Genomic DNA, 25,981 nt, shown 5'->3' on the forward strand with positions numbered 1-25,981 from the left:
CCATACAGTACACTGCACACTGCATCAAATTGGTCTGCATGGCTGTCATCCCAAAAGGAAGCCTCTTCTAAGTTGATGCACAAGAAAGACTGCAAACAAACTTGCTGAAGACAAGCAGACTAGGGACATGGATTACTGGAACCATGTTTGGTGGTCTGATGAGACCAAGACTTACAGTGGTGTGAAAAAGTGTTTGCCCCTTCATCATTTCCTGTTCCTTTGCATGTTTGTCACACTTAAGTGTTTCGGAACATCAAACCAATTTAAACAATAGTCAAGGACAACACAAGTAAACACAAAATGCAATTTGTAAATGAAGGTGTTTATTATTAAAGGTGAAAAAAAATCCAAACCATCATGGCCCTGTGTGAAAAAGTGATTGCCCCCCTTGTTAAAACATACTATAACTGTGGTTGTCCACACCTGAGTTCAATTTCTCTAGCCACACCCAGGCCTGATTATTGCCACACCTGTTCACAATCAAGGCATCACTTAAATAGGAGCTGCTTGACACAGTAAGGTCCACCAGAAGATCCTTAAAAGCTACACATCATGCCGAGACCCAAAGAAATTCAGGAACAATTGAGAAAGAAAGTAATTGAGATCTATCAGTCTGGAAAGGGTTATAAAGCCATTTCCAAAGCTTTGGGAATCCAGCGAACCACAGTGAGAGCCATTATCCACAAATGGCGAAGACATGGAACAGTGGTGAACCTTCCCAGGAGTGGCCGGCCGCCCAAAATTACCCCAAGAGCGCAGCGACGACTCATCCAAGAGGTCACAAAAGACCCCACAACAACGTCCAAGGAACTGCAGGCCTCACTTGCCTCAGTTAAGGTCAGCGTTCATGCCTCCACCATCAGGAAAAGACTGGGCAAAAATGGCCTGCATGGCAGAGTTCCAAGGAGAAAACCACTGCTGAGCAAAAAGAACATCAAAGCTCGTCTCAATTTCTCCACAACACATCTTGATGATCCCCAAGACTTTTGGGACAACATTCTGTGGACCGATGAGACAAAAGTGGAACTCTTTGGAAGGTGTGTGTCCAAGTATATCTGGCGTAGAAGGAACACTGCATTTCATAAAAAGAACATTATACCAACAGTAAAATATGGTGGTGGTAGTGTGATGGTCTGGGGCTGTTTTGCTGCTTCAGGACCTGGAAGACTTGCCGTGATAAAAGGAACTATGAATTCTGCTGTCTACCAAGAGATCCTGAAGGAGAATGTCCGACCATCTGTTCGTGTACTCAAGCTGAAACGAACTTGGGTTCTGCATCAGGACAATGATCTTAAACACATCAGCAAGTCCACCACCGAATGGCTGAAGAAAAACAAAATGAAGACTTTGGAGTGGCCTAGCCAAAGTCCTGACCTGAATCCTATTGAGATGTTGTGGTATGACCTTAAAAAGGCCGTTCATGCTCGAAAACCCTCTAATGTAACTGAATTAGGACAATTCTGCAAAGATGAGTGGGCCAAAATTCCTCCAGGACGCTGTAAAAGCCTCATTGCGTGTTATCGCAAACGCTTGGTTGCAGTTGTTGCTGCTAAGGGTGGCCCAACCAGTTATTAGGTTTAGGGGGCAATCACTTTTTCACACAGGGCCATGATGGTTTGGATTTTTTTTCACCTTTAATAATAAACACCCTCATTTACAAATTGCATTTTGTGTTTACTTGTGTTGTCCTTGACTATTGTTTAAATTGGTTTGATGTTCCGAAACACTTAAGTGTGACAAACATGCAAAGGAACAGGAAATGAGGAAGGGGGGCAAACACTTTTTCACACCACTGTATTTGGTTCAGATTGTTTCAAACTTGTATGGCAGCAACCAGGTGAGAAGTACAAAGACAAGTGTGTCTTGCCTACAGTTAAGCATGGTGGTGGGAGTGTCATGGTCTGGGGCTACATGAGTTCTGTCAGCACTGGGGAGCTATAGTTCATTGAGGGAACCATGAATACCAACTAAGGATGAGCCGAACACCTCCCCCCCCGGTTTGGTTCGCACCAGAACCTGCGAACAGACCTAAACTTCGTGTGAACTTTAGAACCCTATTAAAGTCTATGGGACTCGAACGTTCAAAATCAAAAGTGCTAATTTTAAAGTGGTTGTAAACCCTTACAACCAACTTTGACCTACAGGTAAGCCTAGATTAAGGCTTACCTGTAGGTCCAAGAAATATCCCCTAAACCTACACGGTTTAGGAGATATTTGGCGAATGACAGGCACTGCTGTCTACGGCGCATGCGCCGTAGACAGCGGCGTGCAGGCGCACTGAGCGCGCCGCTGTCAACGGCGATATGCCGTGAGTGGCGGCTCCCGTGCACATGAGCGGGAGTGACGGCTTCGCCAAATGACAGCAGCGGAGCAGCGAGACCCACCGAGAAGATGGATGCTCCGGACTACAGGGGACAGCGGTGACTTCGCTGGCTCCTGTGTCAGGTAAGTGACACATAATGGACTACTATGCGATGCATAGTAGTCCATTATGCTTTACCTTTGCAGGGAATCAAAGAGGAAGTAAACCCATCAGGGTTTACTTCCTCTTTAAAGGCTTATATGCAAGTTATTGTCCTACAAAAGTGTTTGAGAACCTCGGTCCTGCCCCAGGGGACATATATCAATGCAAAAAAAAAGTTTTAAAAAACTGAAGTTTTTTCAAGAGCAGTGATTTTAAAGTGGTTGTAAACCCTCCCCCACAACTTTGTCCCATGTAAATCAGCATAAAAAACCCTAATGAACACTGCTTGTAGATATCTCCTTTCTTGCTTAGTATTGTAATCCTTTTTGTTCTTTAGAATGAAGTCACTGAGCATGCCCAGATCTCCCCTGATTTACGGCACACTTTCTATGTGCTTATCTATCTGTTATCAGGACTTCCTACAGCACACTACTGAACTCCCAGGAGGCTGCAGAATCATTCAGAGCTTCCTCATACACCCCATGTGATCATGTGACATGACATGCAGTGTAAACTTGGCCATTACTGCAGTCTTATCAGCTGAAGCTGATAAGACTGACAAAGGCCAACATTAGACATCAGCAAAAGTCAGCTATGAACAGGGAAGCAGGGTTGCCATAGAAATGTTGAATTGAGAAGGAGGCTTAGTTAACAGTACAGGAAGTGCTCAATGTAAGGGCAGAAATACACTCCACTGTGGACTCAGAAAACAATACTTAAGATGGCGCTGCCTAAACCCTGGAAACAAGTTTTTTAAAGTTTCTTTAAACAGTAAGTAATATGTGATTTGGGCTGGATTACAGTGGCTATAGTTTGATAATTACTTATTATAATGGACTAAATGAAAAGAAGCATCAGAGTGGGAAGGTTTACCTCCTCTTTAAGAATACTTAAGGTGAAACAATAAAAGTGTAATATTCCTTTAAATTTCGTACCTGGAGGGTGCGTATAGTATGCCTGTAAAGGGGCGCATCTTTCCCGTGCTTAGAACTGTCCCTGCACAAAGTGTCATTTATGCAGGAAAAAAAAGTAATTTAAAAGCACTCGCGGCTATAATGAATTGTCGGCTCCCCGTAATACAGAGAACAGTCATTGATAAAAAAAAAGCGTGGAGTCCCCCCCCCAAATTCAATTACCAGGCCCTTCAGGTGTGGTATGGATATTAAGGGGAACCCCGCATCAAATTTAAAAAAAATTATGTTGGGTTTCCCCCAAATATACATACCAGACCCTTCAGGTCTGGTATGGATTTTAAGGGTTACTCCACGGCAATTTTTTTTTTAAATGGCATGGAGTTCCCCCCAATTAACCATACCAGACCCTTTATCCAAGCACGCAACCTGGCAGGCCACAGGAAAAGAGGGGGGGCAAGAGAGCGCCCCCCCTCTGAACCATACCGGGCCACATGCCCTTTAACATTGGGAGGATGCTTTGGGGGTCTGGGACCCCTCAAAACACTGTGTCCCCATGTTGATGGGGACAAGGGCCTCATCCCCACAACCCTGGCCTGTGGTTGTGGGGGTCTGCGGGCGGGGGCTTATCAGAATCTGGAAGCCCCCTTTAACAAGGGAACCCCCAGGTCCCAGCCCCCCCTGTTTTAAATGGTAAGGGGGTACAAAAGTACCCCTACCATTTCACAAAGAAAGTGTAAAAAATTGTTAAAAAACACACACACACAGTTGGGAAAAGTCCTTTAATAAAAATAAAAAAAATAAAAAAAAGATTCCAGCAGTGGTAATCCACTCTTGCTATCCAGCGATGGCTGATCTCTTCTCCGGGGTCCAGCGATGCCTGATTTCTTCTCCGGGGTCCAGCGATGGGTGATCGGGGTCATAGCAAGAGTGGATTACCACCGCTGGAAACTTTTTTAATTTTTTTTATTTTTAATAAAGAACTTTTCCCAACGGTGTGTGTGTGTTTTTTTGACAATTTTTTACACTATCTTTGTGAAATGGTAGGGGTGCTTTTCAACCCCCTTACCATTTCAAACAGGAGGGGGCAAAATCTGGGGGTCACCTTGTTAAAGGGGGCTTACAGATTATGATAAGCCCCCCGCCCGCAGACACCCACAACCACCGGCCAGGGTTGTGGGGATGAGGCCCTTGTCCCCATCAACATGGGGACATGGTGCTTTGAGGGGTCACAGACCCCCAAAGCATCCTCCCAATGTTGAGGGCATGTGGCCTGGTACGATTCAGGAGGGAGGGGGGGGCGCTCTCTCGTCCTCCCTCTTTTCCTGCGGCCTGCCAGGTTGCGTGCTCGGATAAAGGGTCTGGTATGGCTATTTGGGGGGAACCCCACGTCATTTTTCTTTTTTTTATTTGACGCGGTGTTCCCCTTAATATCCATGCCAGACCTGAAGGGACTGGTAATTGAATTTGGGGGGAACCACACACTTTGTTTTTTTTATCAATGACTTTCAATGACTGTTCTCTGTTTTACGGGGAGCCGACAATTCATTATAGTCGCGAGTGCTTTTAAATGACTTTTTTTCCTGCAGAAATGACACTTTGTGCAGGGACAGAGTTAAACACGGGAAACATGCACCCCTTTACAGGTATACTATCAACATCCCCCAGGTACGAAATTTAAAGGAATATTACACTTTTATTGTTTCACTTTAAGCATTATTAACATCACTGCTCCCGAAAAAACTGCAGTTTTTAAAAGGTTTTTTTGCATTGATACATGTCCAGTGGGGCAGGACCCAGGTCCCCAAACACTTTTTATGACAATCACTTGCATATAAGCCTTTAAAATTAGCACTTTAGATTCTCCCATAGACTTTTACAGGGTGTTCCGCGGCTTTACGAATTTGCCGCGAATACCCCAAATTGTTCGCTGTTCGGTGAACAGGCAATGTTCGAGTCAAACATGAGTTTGACTCGAACTCGAAACTCATCCCCAATGCTAACATGTACTGTGGCATAATGAAGCAGAGCATGATCCCCTCCCTTTGAAGACTGGGCCGCAGGGCAGTATTCCAACATAATAACGATACCAAAAACACCTCCAAGACAACCACTGCCTTGCTAAAGAAGCTAAGGGTAAAGGTAATGGACTGGCCAAGCAACTCTCCAGGCCTAGACCCTATTGAGCATCTGTGGGGCATCCTCAAATGGAAGGTGGAGGAGCGCAAGGAGGAGTGGAGAAAGGCTCCAGTGGCAAACTGTGAGGCTCTTGTAAACTCCATGCCCAAGAGGGTTAAAGCAGTGCTGGAAAATAATGGTGGCCACACAAAATATTGACACTTTGAGCCCAATTTGGCCATTTTAACTTAGGGGTGTACTCACTTTTGTTGCCAGCGGTTTAGACATTAATATCTGTGTGTTGAGTTATTTTGAGGGGACAGCAAATTTACACTGGTATACAAGCTGTACACTCACTACTTTACATTGTAGCAAAGTGTAATTTCTTCAGTGTTTTCACATGAAAATATATAATAAAATATTTACAAAAATGTGAGGGGTGTACTCACTTTTATGAGATACTGTAGATCCGACCAAAATGAGGGACAAATGAGGAGGAAAGAGGGAATTTGTTCCAAATCGGGGACAGTTGGAAGCTAAGTTTTATATGTCCCTAGCTGGCAGATGCTGCATGCAAGCAGCCCATTCAAGCCTATGAGGATGCAACAGCTGCACGGACACAGACACTCCCACTAATAGTACAGGTAGGGGGTGTGAGTGAGTGGCCCCTAACACACACTGTCTGCATTTGTGGCTGCTCATCTGAAGCAGCACAACTGTCATGTTATGATGAGCCGCTGTGTCCTCATAGGCTTGAATGGGTGCCTTCATACAACTCTTGCCGGCTACGGACGCGTAAATAAACCATTCATTAATCCGTACATGCTCACGCCCTCAGCGGCGTGTGAGAGCGGAGTACACATCTGCGATCCCTGCAGAGGGTTTTGTCTACCAGCGCTAACGGCTCCGTTGGTCTGGAGTCCATCCATTGCGGTAAGAGTCCACCTTATTTCCGGTCTGGAAGTAATACTGGCAAACCCAGGAAGGTCTCATCAAACTTTTGAGAAGGACTGATTTCCCTGTTCTCTAAAATTTATGGACTTAAACCATAACCAGGATTTTTTTTCGTATAAGGACTTTTGAGATTGAATATTAGAATTTCTTACATGGTGTATTTTTTGACTCATGTTTCATATATAATCTATATTGGATTTCATTATTTTTTACACTATAGATTTCACGTATATTCAGCGCAACTTTACACATAATTTTTTCTGATTTGATTCATAATTGATATTTGATGGTTTTTAGTTGCAGCTTTTAGGTTTAGCCCCAGCGCGATATTTTTTGTTTGTTTTTTGTTTGTGCCAACAGAGGAGCAGAAACAAAGGCAGCCTTGAGAGTCTCAAAGGCCTTAATGGACTCCGAAGACCAACTCTGTGGGTTACCGTCCTTTCTGGTCATATCAGTCAGGGGCTTGACCAGAGACGAGAAGTTACAAATAAACTTCCGATAGTAGTTGGCAAGGCCCAGGAAATGCTGCAGAAGACGTAAACCCACGGGTCGAGGCCACTGTAAGACTGCCGAAAGTTTCTCTGGGTCCATCGAAAAACCAGCAGTGGAAATGACATAAGCCAGGAATGTAACCTGTTCACGATGGAACTCGCACCTCTCCAGTTTACAATAGAGATTGTTCTCTCTTAGTTTCTGAAGCACACGACAGACATCTGTGTGGTGGCTCTCCAGGGACTTGGAAAATATGAGGATATCATTGAGATAAACCACCACACACAACTGCAACAAATCTCGGAGGACATTGTTAATAAATTCCTGGAAAACTGCATGGGTCGGACTACAAAGCTCAGAAGCAAATGTACAGGAGGCTTCCGCAAGCGCTCCTTAAGAGAAAGTCTTTCTCTGAGTCTGGAGTCAGTGAGGATGGCAAACGAGATCAAGATCTCCAGCTCAGTGGGTATATCTCGGGCTGCTATCTCATCCTTGATGGAATCCAAGAGACCATGATAAAAAGCAGCCACGAGGGCCTCATTGTTCCAAGCAACCTCTGCTGCCAGAGTACGGAATTCAATGGTGTAGTCGGCAACAGTTCTCGTACTCTGTTTGATGGACATGAGGCACTTGGCAGCAGAAGCAGAGCCTGCGGGAACGTCAAATACCCTTTTAAAGGGGGCCACAAACTGAGGGTAACTCAAGACAACCGGTTTTTGCATCTCCCATAGAGGGTTAGCCCAGGCCAAGGCTCTCTCAGAAAGTAAAGATATCACGAAACCTACTTTGCTTCTGTCCGTGGGAAATGCCTGGGGCAGCATCTCGAAGTATATCTCAACCTGATTGAGAAAGCCTCTGCATTGAACTGGATCGCCCCCAAATCGCTGGGGAAGCGGAGCAGAACCAGACATACCTCTTATCAAGGTAATACTCGAGGCAGGGGCCTGCACAGAGACTGGCGCAGCAGCAGGGGTGGCCTGCGACTCAGGTTGTTCTGGAGCAGCCACGGCGGGGGATTCCAGGAGAGCCGTGAGATTCAGGAGCATTTGTAATGATATGGCAAACTGATCCATGTGGTGATCTTGCTCATCCAATCTGGAAAAAATATTACCAACAAGTGGATTGACTGTATCTTCTGAATTCATGGCCTTCGCCTACTGTCAGAAACCATGAATCAGACTGAGACAGAAGTACAATTAAATCACACTTGTTTATTAATAAAAATAAATAGGTAAATAGAAAAAGCGTAGTCAAGCATAGCCAGAGTCCAGTAACCAGATCGGGTAGTCAGCCAGGCCAGAAGTCAGGGATCCAAGTAGAGCAACAGCAAGCAGGATAAGGAGCCAGAAGGGATGTCAGCAAGCCAGTCTTTAAACAAACCACAGGAGATGGTTTGTAGTGATGTGACCAAGGCAAAGGCAGAGGTGAAGTGAGCTGGAAGGCTTTAAGTAGGCAGGTCAGACAAGCATCATCAGGAACAGCTGGTAACTGTGGAGAGAGAAGAGAGCTGGCAATTAGCCGACAGCTGAGCGGCCAGCCCAGAGAAGGAAGGGCTAAGCCAGCCCTGACACTGACTCCACGTAAATATATAGGTTCTCCCAGAAGACCAAGAGATTTAAGAAAACCCCTGCCCATTGGTTGAGGTACCCATATACTCCTAATCTGTCCTTGATTTGCCCTTGTCTTATCTATTGCCACCAGATGCCCAGCCACCTAGCAGCAGAAGAGAGAAGTGCAGCAATTCTAGACTTAGGGTTAAATCAACTGATCCATTATAATGAGCCAAGTATACCTGGCAGGTAAATTTAGGAGCAACCCTGCCTAAACATCAGGGTGCTACAGAAGCAATTGAGTAATTTCAATCCTGTTCCAGCACGTATCTCTCACCTTTTCCTGTGCCCATGCTCTGAGATTTGAGATGTGAAAATGGTTCTAAATGCTAGACATTTTTTACCTTACTGCAGGTAAAAAATGTTCCACTAGTTGTATCGCTTCCCTCACCTCCCTTTATACTTACCTGGGTTCCATCTCGATGCAGCACCTACAGCGACACTAGTCTCTCTCTCTTTCTCCAGACAGCAGCAGAAGCCATTGTTTCCTGCTACTGTCAATCAAATTCTGTGACCAGAGAGCGAGGAGTGAGGCTGAGCTGTTTGTCAATGGACCAGCCCAGGTCGGGAGAGAGCTTGCAGATGTGCCACCATAAGAAATAGCTTACTATGGAGGCACACAGAGAGGAGGAGGAGTCTAGAACACTGGCAGTGTACCCCAGAAGAGGAGGTTCCGAGCTACTCTGTGCAATACCATTGCACAGAGTATGTAAGTATACCATGTTCATTATTTTAATTTAAAAAAAGATGTACCTTTACAACAGCTTGAAGGCTAGTGGGCTGCCAACTCACTGTTGGGGTGGGGTGCCAAGCTAAAGAGAGAAGGGGAAAGTAAAACTTTCAAAACAAATTACTTCTTAGTAGTTGTAGATACAGAGGTCAGTGAGTATTTGTTTTAAAATGTATTTAATGTGTGATAAGAATATACTGTATAACTACAGGCAGTCCCTGGGTTACAAAAATCTGACTTATAAAGGGCTCCTACTTACAAACGGAGGGAGAAAACAGGAAGTGAGAGGAAATCTTACCCTAGGAAAGGAAATTTACTGATGTAAGACCCCTTTCACACTGGGGCGTTTTTCAGGCGTTTTTCAGGCGCTTTAGTGTTAAAAAAAGCGCCTGTAAAGTGCTTGAAAGAAGCCTCATCTGCAGTCCCAATGTGAAAGCCCAAGTGCTTTAAGAACCCTTTCACAATGTCAGCACCCGAAAAACGCTCGTAAAGCGCCGCTTAAACTAGCAGCGCTTTACCAGCATTTTTCGAGCGTTATTGGGGCACTTTTAACCCCTGCTAGTGGCCAAATAAAGGGTTAAAAGCGCCCACAAAACGCTGCTGCCAATAGCGTTTTTCATGCGTTTTTCTGGTGTTTTACAGGCGCTTCCCATTGATTTCAATGGGAAGGGGCGCTTTAGGAGCGTTGTATTCACCGCTCCAAAAGCGCTGCAAAGAAGCTGCTTGCAGGACTTTTTTTGACGCCCTGCCAGCGCAGCGCCTCTGTGTGAAAGCACTCGGGCTTTTACATTGGGATTGCAGTTGCAGCTTCTTTCAGGTGCTTTTTTTAACGCTGAAGCGCCTGAAAAACACCCCAGTATGAAAGGGATCTCGATGTGAAAGCACTTGGGCTTTAACATTGGGATTGCAGTTGCGGCTTCTTTCAGGCGCCTTTTTTAACGCTAAAGCGCATGAAAAACGCCTGAAAAACGCCCCAGTGTGAAAGGGGTCTAAGAGTTATCATGGAAAAAAGGTGTCTCCACTGAAGCTTTATCACAATCCTTGTTTCCACAACAACCCAAAAATTTTCAAAATCCATTTGTCATAAGGACAGAAAGGGAGGTGAAATGTTCTGAACAGGGACATAGACAGCAAAACATATGTTACAGGGGTGGTAACCCCTCTCTATGCTATCCAAAAACCTTAAAAGAAAATTTGGGCTGGATCTACACTACACTTAAAAAATGTACCTGTTCCAACTTACATTCATATTCAACTTAATGACAAACCTACAAACCCTGTCTTGTTTGTTACCCGGTGACTGCCTGTATTTGAAAGCCCATAGCCTAAGCTGCTTCTGTTTTAAAAGTCCTTTATCAAAACTAACCCTACTAATTTCACCAGTGTTCACGAAGTATAGATTCTCTTTAAAATATGTTTCCTGACATAAAACATCATTATGCTGAAAAAATTAATTAACTTAATTATTTATATATTATAGCAGAAAGTTCACAGTTCTGAAGAAGAAATGACCTCCAAGGATAAGATCTTATGCTTTAAAAGGTTATTACTATCAGTTTTGTAAGAAAAGAGAAATTAACATGCACCTTGGTGATCCTATAATTATCATGTTACTGGAATAATTACAGTGCAGTACACTTTACACTGTAAAGCAATTAATCAAGAGATTTATGTATGAACATGGAAAACAAGACCTTTGGCTAAAAGATTCATTTCAAAAGCTAAATTCATGGTGAGAACATTGAGTGCATTTTGTCTCCTTCTGATGTCATATCATGTCTGAGACATAAAGTGAAGAGGCAGTCCTGTTTTATATTACCCCAGTACAATAATGTTAAATTAGATGCATAAATTCTCTATAACAATCCATTAATCCTTTTCTTTAACACACTATGTTTCACTTGACATTTGCTTTTTTTTTGTTTTCGCTAAAATATAACATTTAAGTAATCATTGTACAAAGAGAAGGACACCACATACCATACAAGATTTGTAGAAATACGGAAAATAAACTATGGGATGCTTTTCAGATGTCAACCATTTAAAAAAAAAAGATTTATTTTTATAAAAACCTCAATTTTATTATGACATATACAATTCAGTATTTAAAATACATGTTCTTATGTAGAGTGCAAAAGTAAAGTGCTTTCAAACATCACATACTGTATATACTGTATGTGCCTGTATTTCTCATCATTGACTCTGACCAAATCTCCAACTCCATTGGCAGAAATACAGCCCCAAACTTGCAAGGAACCTCCACCATACTTCACTGTTGCCTGCAGACATTCATTATTGTACCGCTCTCCAGCTGCTCGCAAACAAACTGCCTCCTGCTAAAGCCAAATATTTAAAATTTTGAATTATCAGTCCAGAGCACCTGCTGCCATTTTTCTGCACCCATGCTTCTTTGTTTGCACAGTACTGTATATACAGAGGTTGGACAAAAATATGAAAACAGCAGGTAAAAGAACAAAATTGTTATCTAATATGGTGTTGGACTACCTTTGCTATCCAAGACAACCTGAATTCTCCTGGGAATTGACAAATGTAAGTCTTGGATAGTGGATAATGGAATCTGATATCCTCTTCAAGCAAAAATCGTACCAGGTTTCGCAAACGTGCCAGAGGCAGAAAACAAGCTTGAACCTTGTTTTACAAAAACTGACCTTCGTGGTTCTATCATATTGAGGTCCGGATACTGCGGTGCCCAGGGAAGGTGCGAGACTTCATCTGCATACTCGTCAAATCACGATTTGACATCACCAGCTGTGTGAATCGGAGCATTATGGTCTTGATGACACAGTCTTGAAAAACAATTACTGCAAAATGGGGTGCACATGGTTGGCCAAAACTTGTACATAGTCGCTAGCAGTGATCCTACCTTTTGAAGTAATGATGGGGCCTGCAGAATACCAAGATATGGCTGACCAAACTATGATTGTGCCACCACCATGCTTTACAGTTGGCACAAGACAGTCCTGGTCATAAGCTTGGGATGATGTTCGCCACATGTAAATACATCTGGTGTTTGGGAACAGTGTGAAGCTCAATTCATTGAACCACATTACAGTCTTTCATTGACTGATAGATCACAATTTATGGGTGTTGCACCTCTCTCTCTCTCTCTCTCTCCTCTTCTGAGCATTAATATCAATCACTAGTGGTTTGGCAATTGCAGCTTGCCCGTGAATGTATTGCGTATGGAGTTTCCGCTACACAGTTTTTGTGGACACAGGCATTGGAAGACTGAGATTTATCTCTGCAGTCACTTTTGTAGCAGATGTTTTCTTACGCCGGGTCACAATCCAACGCAATGTTCTTTTATCTCTTTTTGTCAGTTGACCATGTCGACCGCACTTATGCTTATCAGATGATCTTTTCCCAGAAACTGTATATGCCATCATAACCTTTGATGCTGTACCTCACGACACCGCAAATAAATTGGCAACTTCAATCACAGAGGCACCAGCTAAGCAGGCACCAACTATTTGCCTTCTTTAAAACTCAGTAAGCTCTGATATGACTCCATATTAATAGCAGTGCACACAGTGAAGGACAAAAGTGAGGCTTCCCACCTGTTAGCTAGGTGTCTCATTACACAGCGGAAGCAAAAGAATGTTACATCACTTGCGCTTTCAACGCGAAAAATGTCATCACTTTTACACCTGCAAATCATGTAGTTTTCCATATTTTTTATCCAAGCCCTGTGTATATACAGTGGGTACCGTATATACTCGAGTATAAGCCGAGATTTTCAGCCTCTTTTTTGAGGCTGAAAGTGCCCCCCTCGGCTTATACTCGAGTCATCGCTGTCTGCCCGCTCGATCAGCGTGTCGAGCAGACAGACAGCGGCCATTCTATTCAAAAGCCGCGCCTCCGGCTCCGCCTTCGCCTGTGATAGGCGGAACACTGAATTTCCCAGCAGCCTGTGTTCCGCCTATCACGGACATCGTATCATCCTCGTACTACGGACGAGGATGATACGACGTCTGTGATAGGCGGAACACAGGCTGCTGGGAAATTCAGTGTTCCGCCTATCACAGGCGAAGGCGGCGGCGCAGCTTTTGAACTTTACAATGGCCGCCGACGAAGAGGGCACGGGACGGCACGGCACGGGATGGGACGGGACGGGGGCAAGGCAAGGCACGACACGGGACGGATGCAAGGAGGCAAGGCACGGCACGGGACGGAGGCAAGGAGGCAAGGCACGGGACGGAGGCTCGGGACAAAGGTAGGCTGGACACACACACACACACACACACACACACACACACACACACACACATGGATGGAGACACACACAGGGATGGATGGATGGATGGATGGAGACACACACACACAGGGATGGATGGATGGATGGATGGAGACACACACACACAGGGATGGATGGATGGATGGATGGAGACACACACACACAGGGATGGATGGATGGATGGACACACACACACACAGGGATGGATGGACGGACACACAGGGATGGACGGACACACAGGGATGGACGGACACACAGGGATGGACGGACACACAGGGATGGACGGACACACACACAGGGATGGACAGGCATGTCTCACCCTCGGCTTATACATGAGTCAATAAGTTTGCCAGTTTTTTTGGGGGTAAATTGGGGGCCTCGGCTTATATTCGGGTCGGCCTATACTCGAGTATATACGGTATATAAAATAATCACCCCCCTTTAAAATAATCATATTTTGTTGCTTTGCAGCCTGAAATTAAGACAGACACAGCTTTTGTTTTATCCAGCAGTATTTACTAGTGCAGCTTACAACATCCAAGTGAAAGATATAACACCAACATGCCGGAAAAAAATTCAAAAACAGAATCGCTGAGTTGGAAATAGGATCACCCCCACCCCCTCATGTCAGTATTTTGTTGGACCATATTTTGCTTTAATTACAGACTTTAGTCTGTTTGGGATTTGTCTTTACTACCTTTGCACATCTAAACTTTGCAATAGTTGACCTCTCTTCTTTGCAGAACTATTTCAGTTCAGTTAAATTTAATGGTGACCATTTTTGGACTGCAGTCTTCAAGTCATTCCACAGATTTACAATGGAGTTTAAGTCTGGGCTCTGATTAAGCCATGCAAAGACATTTACAGTTTTCTCCTTCAACCACTGTGTGGTAATTTTTGCTGTTTGCTGTGTGCTTTGGGTCATTGTCATGTTGGAAGGTAAACCTTCTTCCCATTGACAACTTTATGGCAGAGAGCAGCAGATTTTCCTAAAGAATTTTACTATTTTGCCCATCCATTTTTCTTCTATCCTGACTATGCTCCTTCTGCAAAGAAACACCCCCATAACATATTACCACTTCCATGCTTTATTGTAGGAATGGTGTTTTTTGGATGGTGAGCTGTATTGGATTTCCGCCAGATATATACTTTGGTGATGGGGCCAAATAATTCAATTTTATTCTGACCACCTTAAGCGCACATTGAAGATCCTCAGGCCACATAGAAAAAAGTGTTATGGTGAGATGAGACTAACATTTAATTATTTGATTTTACTTGAAAAAATACAGTGCATTCAGTAACTTTGAGAAGATATCTGACAAAAAAATTAAGCATAAAAAATAATAATAAGGAAAACTAAATGCAGGAGTACCAAGCATATTCATCTTTCAACTGCCATGTGATAACTCAGTAAGATAACATTAAATGAATTACACTTGTACAATTAGAAATTCTGTAAAGGGTTTGCAAGAAATACAAACTAATTTAAATGCTGATTTTACATATTTCCCTTGATTTTTTTTAAAGCTTTTAGCCTGCTTTTTCTTATTATCTACCAATATTATTTATATTGTAAAGATTTATTCAGAGATGATGACACCCATTAAACCGTGCTGCTTAAATAAAGACATTGTTCTATCATGTATCTCCACTTTAATAATTAGAGCCAATGATAAGTGAGATCAATTAACTTTAAATGGATTACATTTGGTTAACAGGCATTGTAAAAATACTGTAAACAGGGATGACTATTGATTAAGATAATATAATATTCTAAAAGGATAAATTTAGTCCAAAAAATCAATACCTGCTTTTGTGTGCTGCCCTTACTCTATTTAATTAGGAAAAGGATCCAGCTAACACGCCAAAACTACAAGTTTCAAGTCAGCATAACTACAAACTTCTTATTCAGTGAAACTAATGTAAATATTTTTATCTACAGCCAGGCTGTAGAGTAAAGCATTTGCTCATTAACAACTGTATTTACCTATAAATCGTTTCTCAAATTCCCACAATGACAAACTGCCTGCAATTCCGGCATCACCCTTTTTTCTATGACTTTCTACCATGCAATGTCATAGCCATAAATGCCAAGGTATTAGATGGGTCTGAGAACCATTTATGCTGAACCACTGATGAAGACATCAATGAGCAGTTTGGAGAATTAGAAGCACTGGAACTTACCATTATAAGATCTTTCTACAGCCTGTTACTTAACCACTTGACCACTGGGCACTTAAACCCCCTTCCTAGCCAGACCAATTTTCAGCTTTCGGTGCTCTCACACTTTGAATGACAATTACTCAGTCATGCAACACTGTACCTATATGACATTTTTGTCCTTTTTTCAAACAAATAGAGCTTTATTTTGGTGTTATTTAATCACCGCTGGGTTTTTTATTTTTTGCACTATAAATCAAAAAAGACTGAAAATTCAGTAAAAAAAATGTCTTTGTTTCTGTTAAAATTTATTGACGAGTATTGACGAGTATTGGCGAGTTTTGCAGAGTATTGCAGAGTACTGCATTGTCGCAGAGTATTGCAGTGTTGCAGAGTGTTGACAGAGTATTGCACAGTGTTGCAGATTATTGCACAGTATGAGCAGAGTACTGCAGATTATTGTCACTGAGCAGCGCTGTGGGCACTACACATCCAGCCCACAGCGCTGCTGCCATCTCTCCCCCTCTCCCCTCGCACTGTACCGATTGGTACAGAGGGGGGAGGGAGGAACCAGCATCATGACGCTGGTTTGTTTACAAGTGATCACTCAATCATTTGACAGAGCGATCAAGTGGTAATACCGCGATCTGTGATGCACCAGGTCTTCCGGACCCAGCGGTCACTGATGTTTGCGGCAGTGCGCCCCAGGGGGCGCACGAGAGCAAGATTCTGGGAGGACATCCATGGACATCCACCCAGAAAAACATGACCGCGCTGTGGCTATGGCCCGGTCGGCAAGTGGTTAATGCAATACTATAACCCCAATCTTAAAGTTTTGTATCTTCATGAAACTGTTCTGTATTCCATAATATATTGGTACAGTATCTGCATTACTTTCCCAGGCTCAATCAGAAAGTACAGGAAAACATGACAGCAGATCTGTTTTTCTTTCTGATAATAATCTCATCTTATAATTTTCAAGCAGACACATAATGTGCGATTGTGTTTATATACAGTGCCTTGAAAAAGTATTCTTACACCCCCTCACATTTTTGTAAATATTTTATTATATTTTTTCAAGGGGCTTAAAGGGGGCACTGCTCATGAGAGCTCACAATATATGTTTAGATTGGTTTGCCATAAACCAAGTTAAAAGCTGCTTACTGCTGTTTCATTGTAATACATTTTAGGTGGTTCAGACATGGCTCAGTTGCTCTGAGAATATGAGTTCTATACCTCATGCTATGAATAAATATAAATATATATATATATATATATATATATATATATATATATATATATATATAAAATATATATATATATATATATATATATATATATATATATATATATATACAGTATCTCACAAAAGTGAATACACCCCTTCACATTTTTGTAAATATTTTATTATATTTTTATATGTGACAAAACTGAAGAAATGCCACTTTGCTACAATGTAAAGTAGTGAGTGTACAGCTTGGATAACAGTGTAAATTTGCTGTCCCCTTAAACTAACTCAACACACAGCCATTAATGTCTAAACTGCTGTGCAACAAAAGTGAGTACACCCCTAAGTGAAAATGTTCAAATTGGGCTCACAGAAAGCATGTTGTGTGCAAGTAAATAGTCTTTACACACAGAAACCTTTCTGGATGACAGACAATTTGGAGTTGATTTAATAAAACTGGAGAATGCAAAATATGGTGGAGCTCTGCACAAAAATCAGCTTCCATGTTTTTTTTGTCAAAGCTTAAAGTGTTATTAAACCCAGGACCCTGCATTCATTATGTCTGGTCTCCAACAGTACACAGAACATGGGAATTCAATTATTTTAGTAAATGTAAACTGCTAAATACATTTTCTCATCAGCAGCATATCGCTGCTTCTGACTTCTATCAGTGTCTAGTTAAAGTTTGTAGGAAAAGTTTTCATATGCCTCTTTGAGAATGCAGGACCCCTGACCATCTGTCTGGAGAAAAACTTTCTAGCAATACATGCCAAACTGAGCATGTGCAGCTTGTCCCCAAAGCTCTGTTCTATCAGGAGATTGTTTGGAGACAGTGGAAGAAGGGTAGGATATGAGAAGACAGGATCAAACAGCCTTTTTACGCAATGCAGAGGATTAACCCCTTAGGTTCCACAGTGAGTATAACAAACATGCTTTACTGCATATACAGACTGATTTTACTGTTGTAGTAGTAAAACTTTAACTTAACAAACTGAAGTTAGAAGCTGATTGGCTACACCAGATTTTGTACTCTCCAGTTTTAGCAAATCAACCCCTTTGTGTGCTGGTAAAAAAAAAAAAAATAGTTAAACTATACAGCTCTAACACACAGCAAATCTAAAACGTATTTATTATGTACAGTGTATATTCAGGCATTAGCACAATGTTATCCTGTAAGATGGTAAAAAAGCCACAAAAAATGTATTGACGATTTTTACCTTTATCTTTTGTTTCTCAGTTAAGAGAAGAGGATTTGACTTCAATTTATCATTCAATAAAGGCTATGGGATTTACAAGATATCCCAGGATAATCATGAGACTGCAGAAAATTCTATATCCTACCATAATTTGATCAATTATGAATGTGACAACACAAATGACCCCGGTTGTGACAGAATCCTTAATTCAGCTGTGCTGGATTTCAGCACTATAGGTCTACAGGACAGCTCCATGATGAAAGACATCGGTATGCTTGGAAACCTCAACCCAGAGACAAAATCTGACCAAGGAAAAGACAAGGCCATCGGTCGTCTGCTTTCTGAGAAAATTGGTGTCTTCAAAAGGGAAGATATTCTAAATTTTGACAAGTCTGTGTTCTATGAAGGCCAAGAAAGGAGGCTTTCACATGAGGAAAGTCGCAAGCCAGAACTTACAGACTGGGAGTGGTGCAGAAGCAAATCTGAAAGGACACCTCGACAGGTAATACTACTCGAACACTACACAAAGATTATGTATTTACTTGATAATAGTTACTGTTCAGTCCAGTGGGTTTATTAATCACAGTTTGCATTGAAGAGTAGAAGTCTGGTGTGTTGCACATCTGGGTGGGTCCATCTTCATCCTGTATACAGGGGTACCTTTCAAGTGGAGTACACTCATCAATGCTCGGGACCAGGCTGGGACTGTGGTCATGTGAAAAATCTAACATTAAGGCAGTTCACTGAATTAGAGATGAGTCTTCACACTGTAAGCAGTAAAAATAGAGTCCTCTAAAAAAGTGCTGACCCATGTCACTACACACTGTACCTGTATTCTTGTACTGGGAGTGAGGTTACAGAGGTATGCTGGACTGGTAGAATGGGGCAGGTTCAGCATGTCCCTCCTAATGCAAAATTACTATACACTGATACACAAAGGGGGTTATTTACTAAAGACAAGTTCACTTTGCAGCAACCCCTTTCCAGCCTGGGCAGTCTGTTTCACTTGCTAACATAAAACATTCCCCATGTAGGCAACCTGCCTACACACAAGGATATAAAGGAGCCTGGTGTCTTTTCACTCTGTGTTGGCATTTTGTTAGAGGGGGTTATACCATCCTTTAGGTCCCTCCCTCATGGTACACTGAACCTGTACTGGAGCTAGTATCTGTATACCATGGAGTCTTACATTTTTGACTCTGTTGCTAATGTCTGTCTGTTTTTTTGTAAAAAAAAATGATAAACCACAAAAGTCACCTTTATCTGTTCGGTGATCAGGGAGCAGATTAACCCCCCTAGTGGTAATCCCGAGTCTGGCTCGGGTTGGGATTTCAGCACCACGAGCGGTAACCCCGAGCCAGACTCGGGATCGCATCGCTGGATGCAGGGGAGGACACAGGGAGAGTTACTTACCTTGTCCCCTGGATCCAGCGATGTCCTCCGCACTGTGTGATCGAGCTGTCCTCCGCCCGATTCACAGTGCCGAGTGCCGCCGAGCTCCGTTCCCTGCGACATTATGACGCACAGGAGCGGAGATTGGTGGCAAATTCAAAAAAGTAAAAACACACACTGCACTGTAATCTTACAGGTTACAGTACTGTATTAAAAAATACACACCCCCTTTGTCCCTAGTGGTCTGTGCAGTGCCCTGCATGCACTTTTATATTATAAATACTGTTTTTTCTGCCTGAAATTTGGAGATTGTCCACAGCAACCAAAAAGTGTCGCTTTTTCAGTGTTTTAGGATTTGATTACATTATTGAATAATTTTTATTATTCTTTATTATATTATAAACTTTATTATACCCGGGATGTCTGCTAGACTCTGGTTTGAACAGATTTAATAGAGTTATTCCCAAGAATTACAGCACTACAATATAAAACGCCAAATTTCCATGCAAAATAATTGTACCGCTTTCAGCACCTAAATCCAGACTGAATCATACCGCCAGGGAGGTTAAAGAGCTTCTACCTTGGTTGCAGCTTCCAGCATACCCCCTTGGTACTCTAGGGGCTTGGGTACTCCTGTTTAGAGAACCACAGCTACAAACAGCTCTTTCTTTTACTATAAAATGTTGTAAATAAATTAGGCTGTCCACTCCGTGAACACTATTCATTGTCTGCCTTTGGTAATTAAACATGTACAGATTTTTGAGGTGATCATGATTGTGTTCATCTAAAAATATATAATGCTAATATACTGTATAATGACAGTCAGTGTTTGTGGAGAAATTAAAGGAGGCTGCTAGAAAACACAGGGGTTGGTACACAAAACTTAACGATAACATAAATAAATATGTTTGCAGCACCAAAAGTAAATAATATCAACAATATTGAGTTCAAAATTGTTGAACCATATGATAGGTGAGTCCAATAATTAACCTCCTCCACTGAGTGTCCTTTGAGGATATTAAGGGTATATGGATACACAAAAGTCTTCACCACACCTTGTGAAAACCACTTCCCTCAAAATTTGCACTCACCAGATCCTCAAAATTCATATGCCTTTGTCCATATCTTTGTCCTCATAGAGTCACGCTAGTTTAGGGTCTTCAAGAAGTCTCAGTATCTCGTGACAAATGGAAACAGACATCATAACGTAATCCTGTTAAGACTTTTATTCCCATAAAGCCCCCACAAAAAAAAACTTAGGCCCCTTTCACACTGACGTTCCATTCCGGCCCGCCAGTCAGTTTTTCAGGCGGACCTGAACGGATGCTCCATAGAGCTCTATGGAGCATCGGATGTCAGCGGTGATATGTCCGCTGACATCCGACCCGCTCCGATCCGAAAAAGTGTAACGGAGGAAAAAGCTATTTTTCCATCCGTCTGCGGATCGGATCGGGTGACGACGGGCACTGCGGTCCGTCGTCATCCGATCTCCCATAGGGGAGAGCAGCGCTGTGACAGGTCTGTCCCGGCGCACTGTGCAGAGACGGACCTGTCATTTCCCTGCTCAGCGGGGATCGACGGAGTGATCCCCGCTGAGCAAACGGATATCCACGGGGCGGATCAGAACTGATCCGCCCCGTGTGAAAGGACCCTTACAAAAAAATCTAATAAAATACAGCCTATACAGTATATGTACAATATCTTACAAAAGTGAGTACACCCCTCACATTTTTGTAAATATTTTATTATATCTTTTCATGTGACAACACTGAAGAAATGACACTTTGCTATAATGTAAAGTAGTGAGTGTACAGCTTGTATAACAGTGTAAATTTGCTGTCCCTTGAAAAAACTCAACACAGAGCCATTAATGTCTAAACCGCTGACAACAAAACTGAGTAGACCCCTAAGTGAAAATGTCCAAATTGGGCCCAAAGTGTCAATGTTTTTGTGGCCACCATTATTTTCCATGCCTCTTGGGCATGGAGTTCACAAGAGCTTCAAGGGTTTCCACTGGAGTCCTCTTCCACTTTCATGACGACATCACAGAGCTGGTGGATGTTAGAAACTTTTCGCTTCTCCACCTTTTATTTGAGGATGCCCCACAGATGCTCAATAGGGTTTAGGTCTGGGGACATGCTTGTCCGTCCATCACCTTTACCCTCAGCTTCTTTAGCAAGGCAGTGGTCGCCTTGGAGGTGTGTTTAGAGTCGTTATCATGTTGGAATACTACCCTGCGGCCCAGTCTCCGAAGGGAGGGGATCATGCTCTGCTTCAGTATGTCACAGTACATGTTGGCATTTATGGTTCCCTCAATGAATTGTAGCTCCCCAGAGCCAGCAGCACTCATGCAGCCCCAGACCATGACACTCCCACCACCATGCTTGGCTGTAGGCAAGACACAGTTGTCTTTGTACTCCTCAGCTGGTTACCGCCACACACGCTTAACACCATATGAACCAAATACGTTTATCTTGGTCTCATCAGACCACAGGACATGGTTCCAGTAATCCATGTACTTAGTCAGTTTGTCTTAAGCAAACTGCAGGCTTTCTTGTGTATAATCTTTAGAAGAGGCTTCCTTCTCAGAGGACAGCCATGCAGACCAATTTTATGTAATGTACTGTGTATGGTCTGAGCACTGACAGGCTGACCCCCTCCCACCCTTTCAACCCCTGCAGCAATGCTGGCAGCACTCATACATCTATTTCCCAAAGACAACCTATGGATATGACGCTGAGCATGTGCACTCAACTTCTTTGGTCGACCATGGCGTGGCCTGTTCTGAGTGGCACCTGTCCTATTAAACCACTGTATGGTCTTGGCCATCATGTTTCAGCTCAATTTCAGGGTCTTGGCAATCTTCTTAAAGCCTAGGCCATCTTTATGTAGAGCAACAATTCTTTTTTCAGATCCTCAGAGAGTTCTCCGCCATGAGGTGCCATGTTGAACTTCCAGTGACCAGTATGAGAGAGTGAGAGCGATAACACCAAATTTAACACACTTGCTCCCCATCCACATCTGAGACCTTGTAATACTAACGAGTCACATGGCAGGGAAAATAGCTAATTGGGCCCAATATGGACATTTTCACTTAGGGGTGTACTCACTTTTGTTGGCAGACATTAATGGCTGTGTGTTGAGTTATTTTGAGGGGACAGAAAATTTACACTGTTATACAAGCTGTACACTCATGACTTTACATTGTAGCAAAGTGTCATTTCTTCAGTGTTGTCACATTAAAAGATATAATCAAATATTTACAAAAATGTGAGAGGTGTACTCACTTCTGGGAGATACTGTATATAGTAACCGCTCAGCTTGCACGATCTCTCTCACCGATCCTTAGTTGTCCTATATATATATATATATATATATATATATATATATATATATATACTGTATTTTTTTTAATTTCTGTAAGTGGAATTTTAAGGGGGGCTTTATGGGAAAAAAATAAGGAAAAAACAGGATTACGCTATGAGGTCTGTTTTCCTTTGTCATGAGATATTGAGACTGGTGGAGGACCCCAATCTAGCATGACCCTATGAGGACAAAGATTTAACCAAAGGCGTATGAATTTTTGAATCTTGAGGATCTGGTGAGTGCAAATTTTGAGGGAAGCGGTTTTCACGAGGTGTGGTGAGGGCTTTTGCGAATTCATATACCCTTAATATTCCCAAAGGACACTTAGTGGAGGAGGTTAATTATTGGACTCACCTATCATATGGTGAACTTTTTGAAAGTAAGATGGAAAATACACCAGATGAACACTGCTTATGCTTCAATGATTATATTTATTGTGGTCGTTTAGGCATACAAGTCATTATTAATAAACCACAAATCAAATAAATGTGTGAAAAAAGTGACATAAAAATAATTTCAATAAATAAGAATATACAAAACAGTGACCAATAATAACCAAATAATTGATAAGATTAAGTGCAGCGTTGCTAATCCCTCTTGTGTGAAAAATGTGTAATCATTAAATAGTGAATGAATAATTACAATCTATATATTCAATTCTATTAAGTTCATATAGGTGAAAATCAACTTCTGTGCTTGATTATTGTGAATTCTAGTTCATGTATCATCCACCACTGTGCTTCTTGCGTCTTCTACAGATAATGATCCTATGTGCACACCATCACCAGGCGTTATGTATGCTCACCTCAAATAAGAGTCAGGTGGACTCAAAAACAATTCCTTTACTTTCATTCAGCTATGGTCTCATCTCTTCCACATCTGACCCGCTACTCTATATACACTTTCAAATGCGTAGCTTCCCAGGGGGAACATGTGGATCGCGATAATGATCCCTCTTATTTACAGCTCCACTGCTTCTCTCCTTCCTCCACACAAATAATATCACTCGATATTCCTCTTAGGATATGGCTCCACAATCATGCAACAATAAATAGAGGATACACAGTGCTCTCCGCTTGTAACATTTATTATTCAATTGCGTCCGTCTGCTCACCACTGTGGCTGCGTGACGTCACGGGGTCGGCTCCTCCCCTCTAATAACCAAATTTCCCATTAGTGAGACAAATATGTTCTGCCAAAAAGTTAATCACAGTGAAAAAGTATCATCTGTCCACCACCATGTCCAATTGGGAATAAATCTTCCAATGTGTGACCTCACCACATCCTCTAGTGAATTTCAAACTTGCCAGAAATATATTCTGCAAAATTTGCAGCACACCCAACCAGATTTGCCAACCGCAGCTTACTCCTTCTCTGTTATCACAATCTCAGCCAGAAGGAAATGCTTCTCCTTGCTTCCAATCAAAATCATCCTCATCCTCCTCATCCTCTATGACCCAAGCTGACACTAGTGTGCAGTCCACCGCAGCTGCCAGAGTGGCTTTTTCTGCCTCCTTGTACACAGCTACTCCCGCCTTAGCCCCAGCATCAGGCATGGAGGAGTCAGCTGAATTATTTGAACACAGCTTCAGCCACTTGCTTGTTGAGGATGCCCAGACATTACTTGATTCTGATGTTGGTTCTGAGGTAGATGAAGGGAGAAACATGAGCCCACAGAGAGGGGAAAACACTTCTAAACAACAAATTGTTCCCCTAGCCGCAGCGTATTGCCAAGTTGGCTCCAGTGATTATGAGGATGCAGGGGATGAGGATGACGAGGTCACTGACACAACCTGGGTACCGGATAGAGCAGAGGAGGAAAGTTAGGGGGAGGTACAACCTAAACGAGGCAGGATGTCCTCCAGAGGCAGCCATCATGGAAGAGTAGAGAGCAGTCACCCTATTCCATCAGATTGTGGAGCTGTTATCTCCCGGCCCACTTCCCACAGCTTAGCTGCCTGGGCCTTTTTTAGCACATGTGCAGCCAATCGCAATTTGCAATCTCTGCCACAAGCAGATTAAGTGCGGCAAAAACAGTCATTTGGGTACCACATGATTGACAAGGCATTTAACCTCCCACCATTCAACCCATTTGCAAGAGCACCTGAAAGCCACACACAGGGGACACAGTTCTTCTCCTCCTCACTCCTCATTTGATTTTTCCTCTCTGCTTAGTAAAAACATTGATAGGCAGACAGTTAACACTTTGGTTGCCCCTAGATATTAACCCCTTCTCAGTCAGCGTCATTAGCACTGATCACTGTATTAGTGTCACTGGTGATGTCAGTGTCATTTAGCCAGTTTCCACGAAGTGTCAGTTAGTGTCAGATTGCTCACCACACTATCACAGTCCTACTATAAGTCACTGATCACTGCGATTATTAGTATAAAAAGGTTAATAAAAATTCCAGTATATATACCATCATTTGTTATATATAACTTTCATGCAAACCAATTAATATATGCTTATTGGGATTTTTTTTTATACCAAAGACATATAAGCAGAATACATTTTGCCCTAAATTTATAAAGACATTTTTTTTTTGTTTTATTGGATATTGTTATGTTTTATGGCAGAAAGTAAAAAATCCTGTTTTTTTTTTCAATTTTTTTATTTATTTATTTATAATAAAAAAAACAAAAACAGTGGTTATCAAATACCATCAAAAGACAGCTCAATTTGTGGGGGAAAAAAATTATATAAATTTAGTTTGGGTACAGCGTTGCATGACTGCGCAATTGCCAGTTAAAATAGTGAAGTGGCGAATAGCAAAATAAATGCCTGGTCATGAAGGGGCTAAAATCTTCCAGAGCTTAAGTGAATATACAGTACATACACTACAGCAATGGCTGTGTAGAAATTTTTAGGGCAGTTTTCCTTATAGTGACAGCAGTGGACCATATCCGAGTAGTGTGTGTTGGAACAGTCATATGACAGGGTGACAATGCCAGAGCACAATAGGAAGACAGGGATAGAGCGCTGTCACCCCATAACAGCAATAGCAAGATCACCAGGTATATTTGTAATAAAAGCCACAGATTTAAAAATATTTTATATGAGTTTTGAAACTAGATTAACATGTTAAAACTTGAACGATATTTTAG

The 25,981-nt window shown here is 42.3% G+C and overlaps 1 protein-coding gene across 1 annotated transcript in view; it reads left to right on the plus strand.

Annotated features, from left to right (window-relative positions):
* GPR149 (G protein-coupled receptor 149) overlaps positions 1 to 25,981 on the plus strand; it is a 106,010-nt gene that overhangs the window by 25,431 nt on the left and 54,598 nt on the right. Inside the window, exon 3 of the mRNA XM_077488120.1 lies at positions 18,160 to 18,620. Within this exon, the coding sequence (XP_077344246.1) occupies positions 18,160 to 18,620 (461 nt within the window). The remainder of the gene's footprint in view (positions 1 to 18,159; positions 18,621 to 25,981) is intronic.

This window comes from Lithobates pipiens, unplaced genomic scaffold (genome assembly GCF_037356315.1).
Source record: "Lithobates pipiens isolate NorthernLeopardFrog02 unplaced genomic scaffold, aLitPip1_a1.2 Scaffold_18, whole genome shotgun sequence".
Lineage (NCBI taxonomy): Eukaryota > Metazoa > Chordata > Amphibia > Anura > Ranidae > Lithobates > Lithobates pipiens.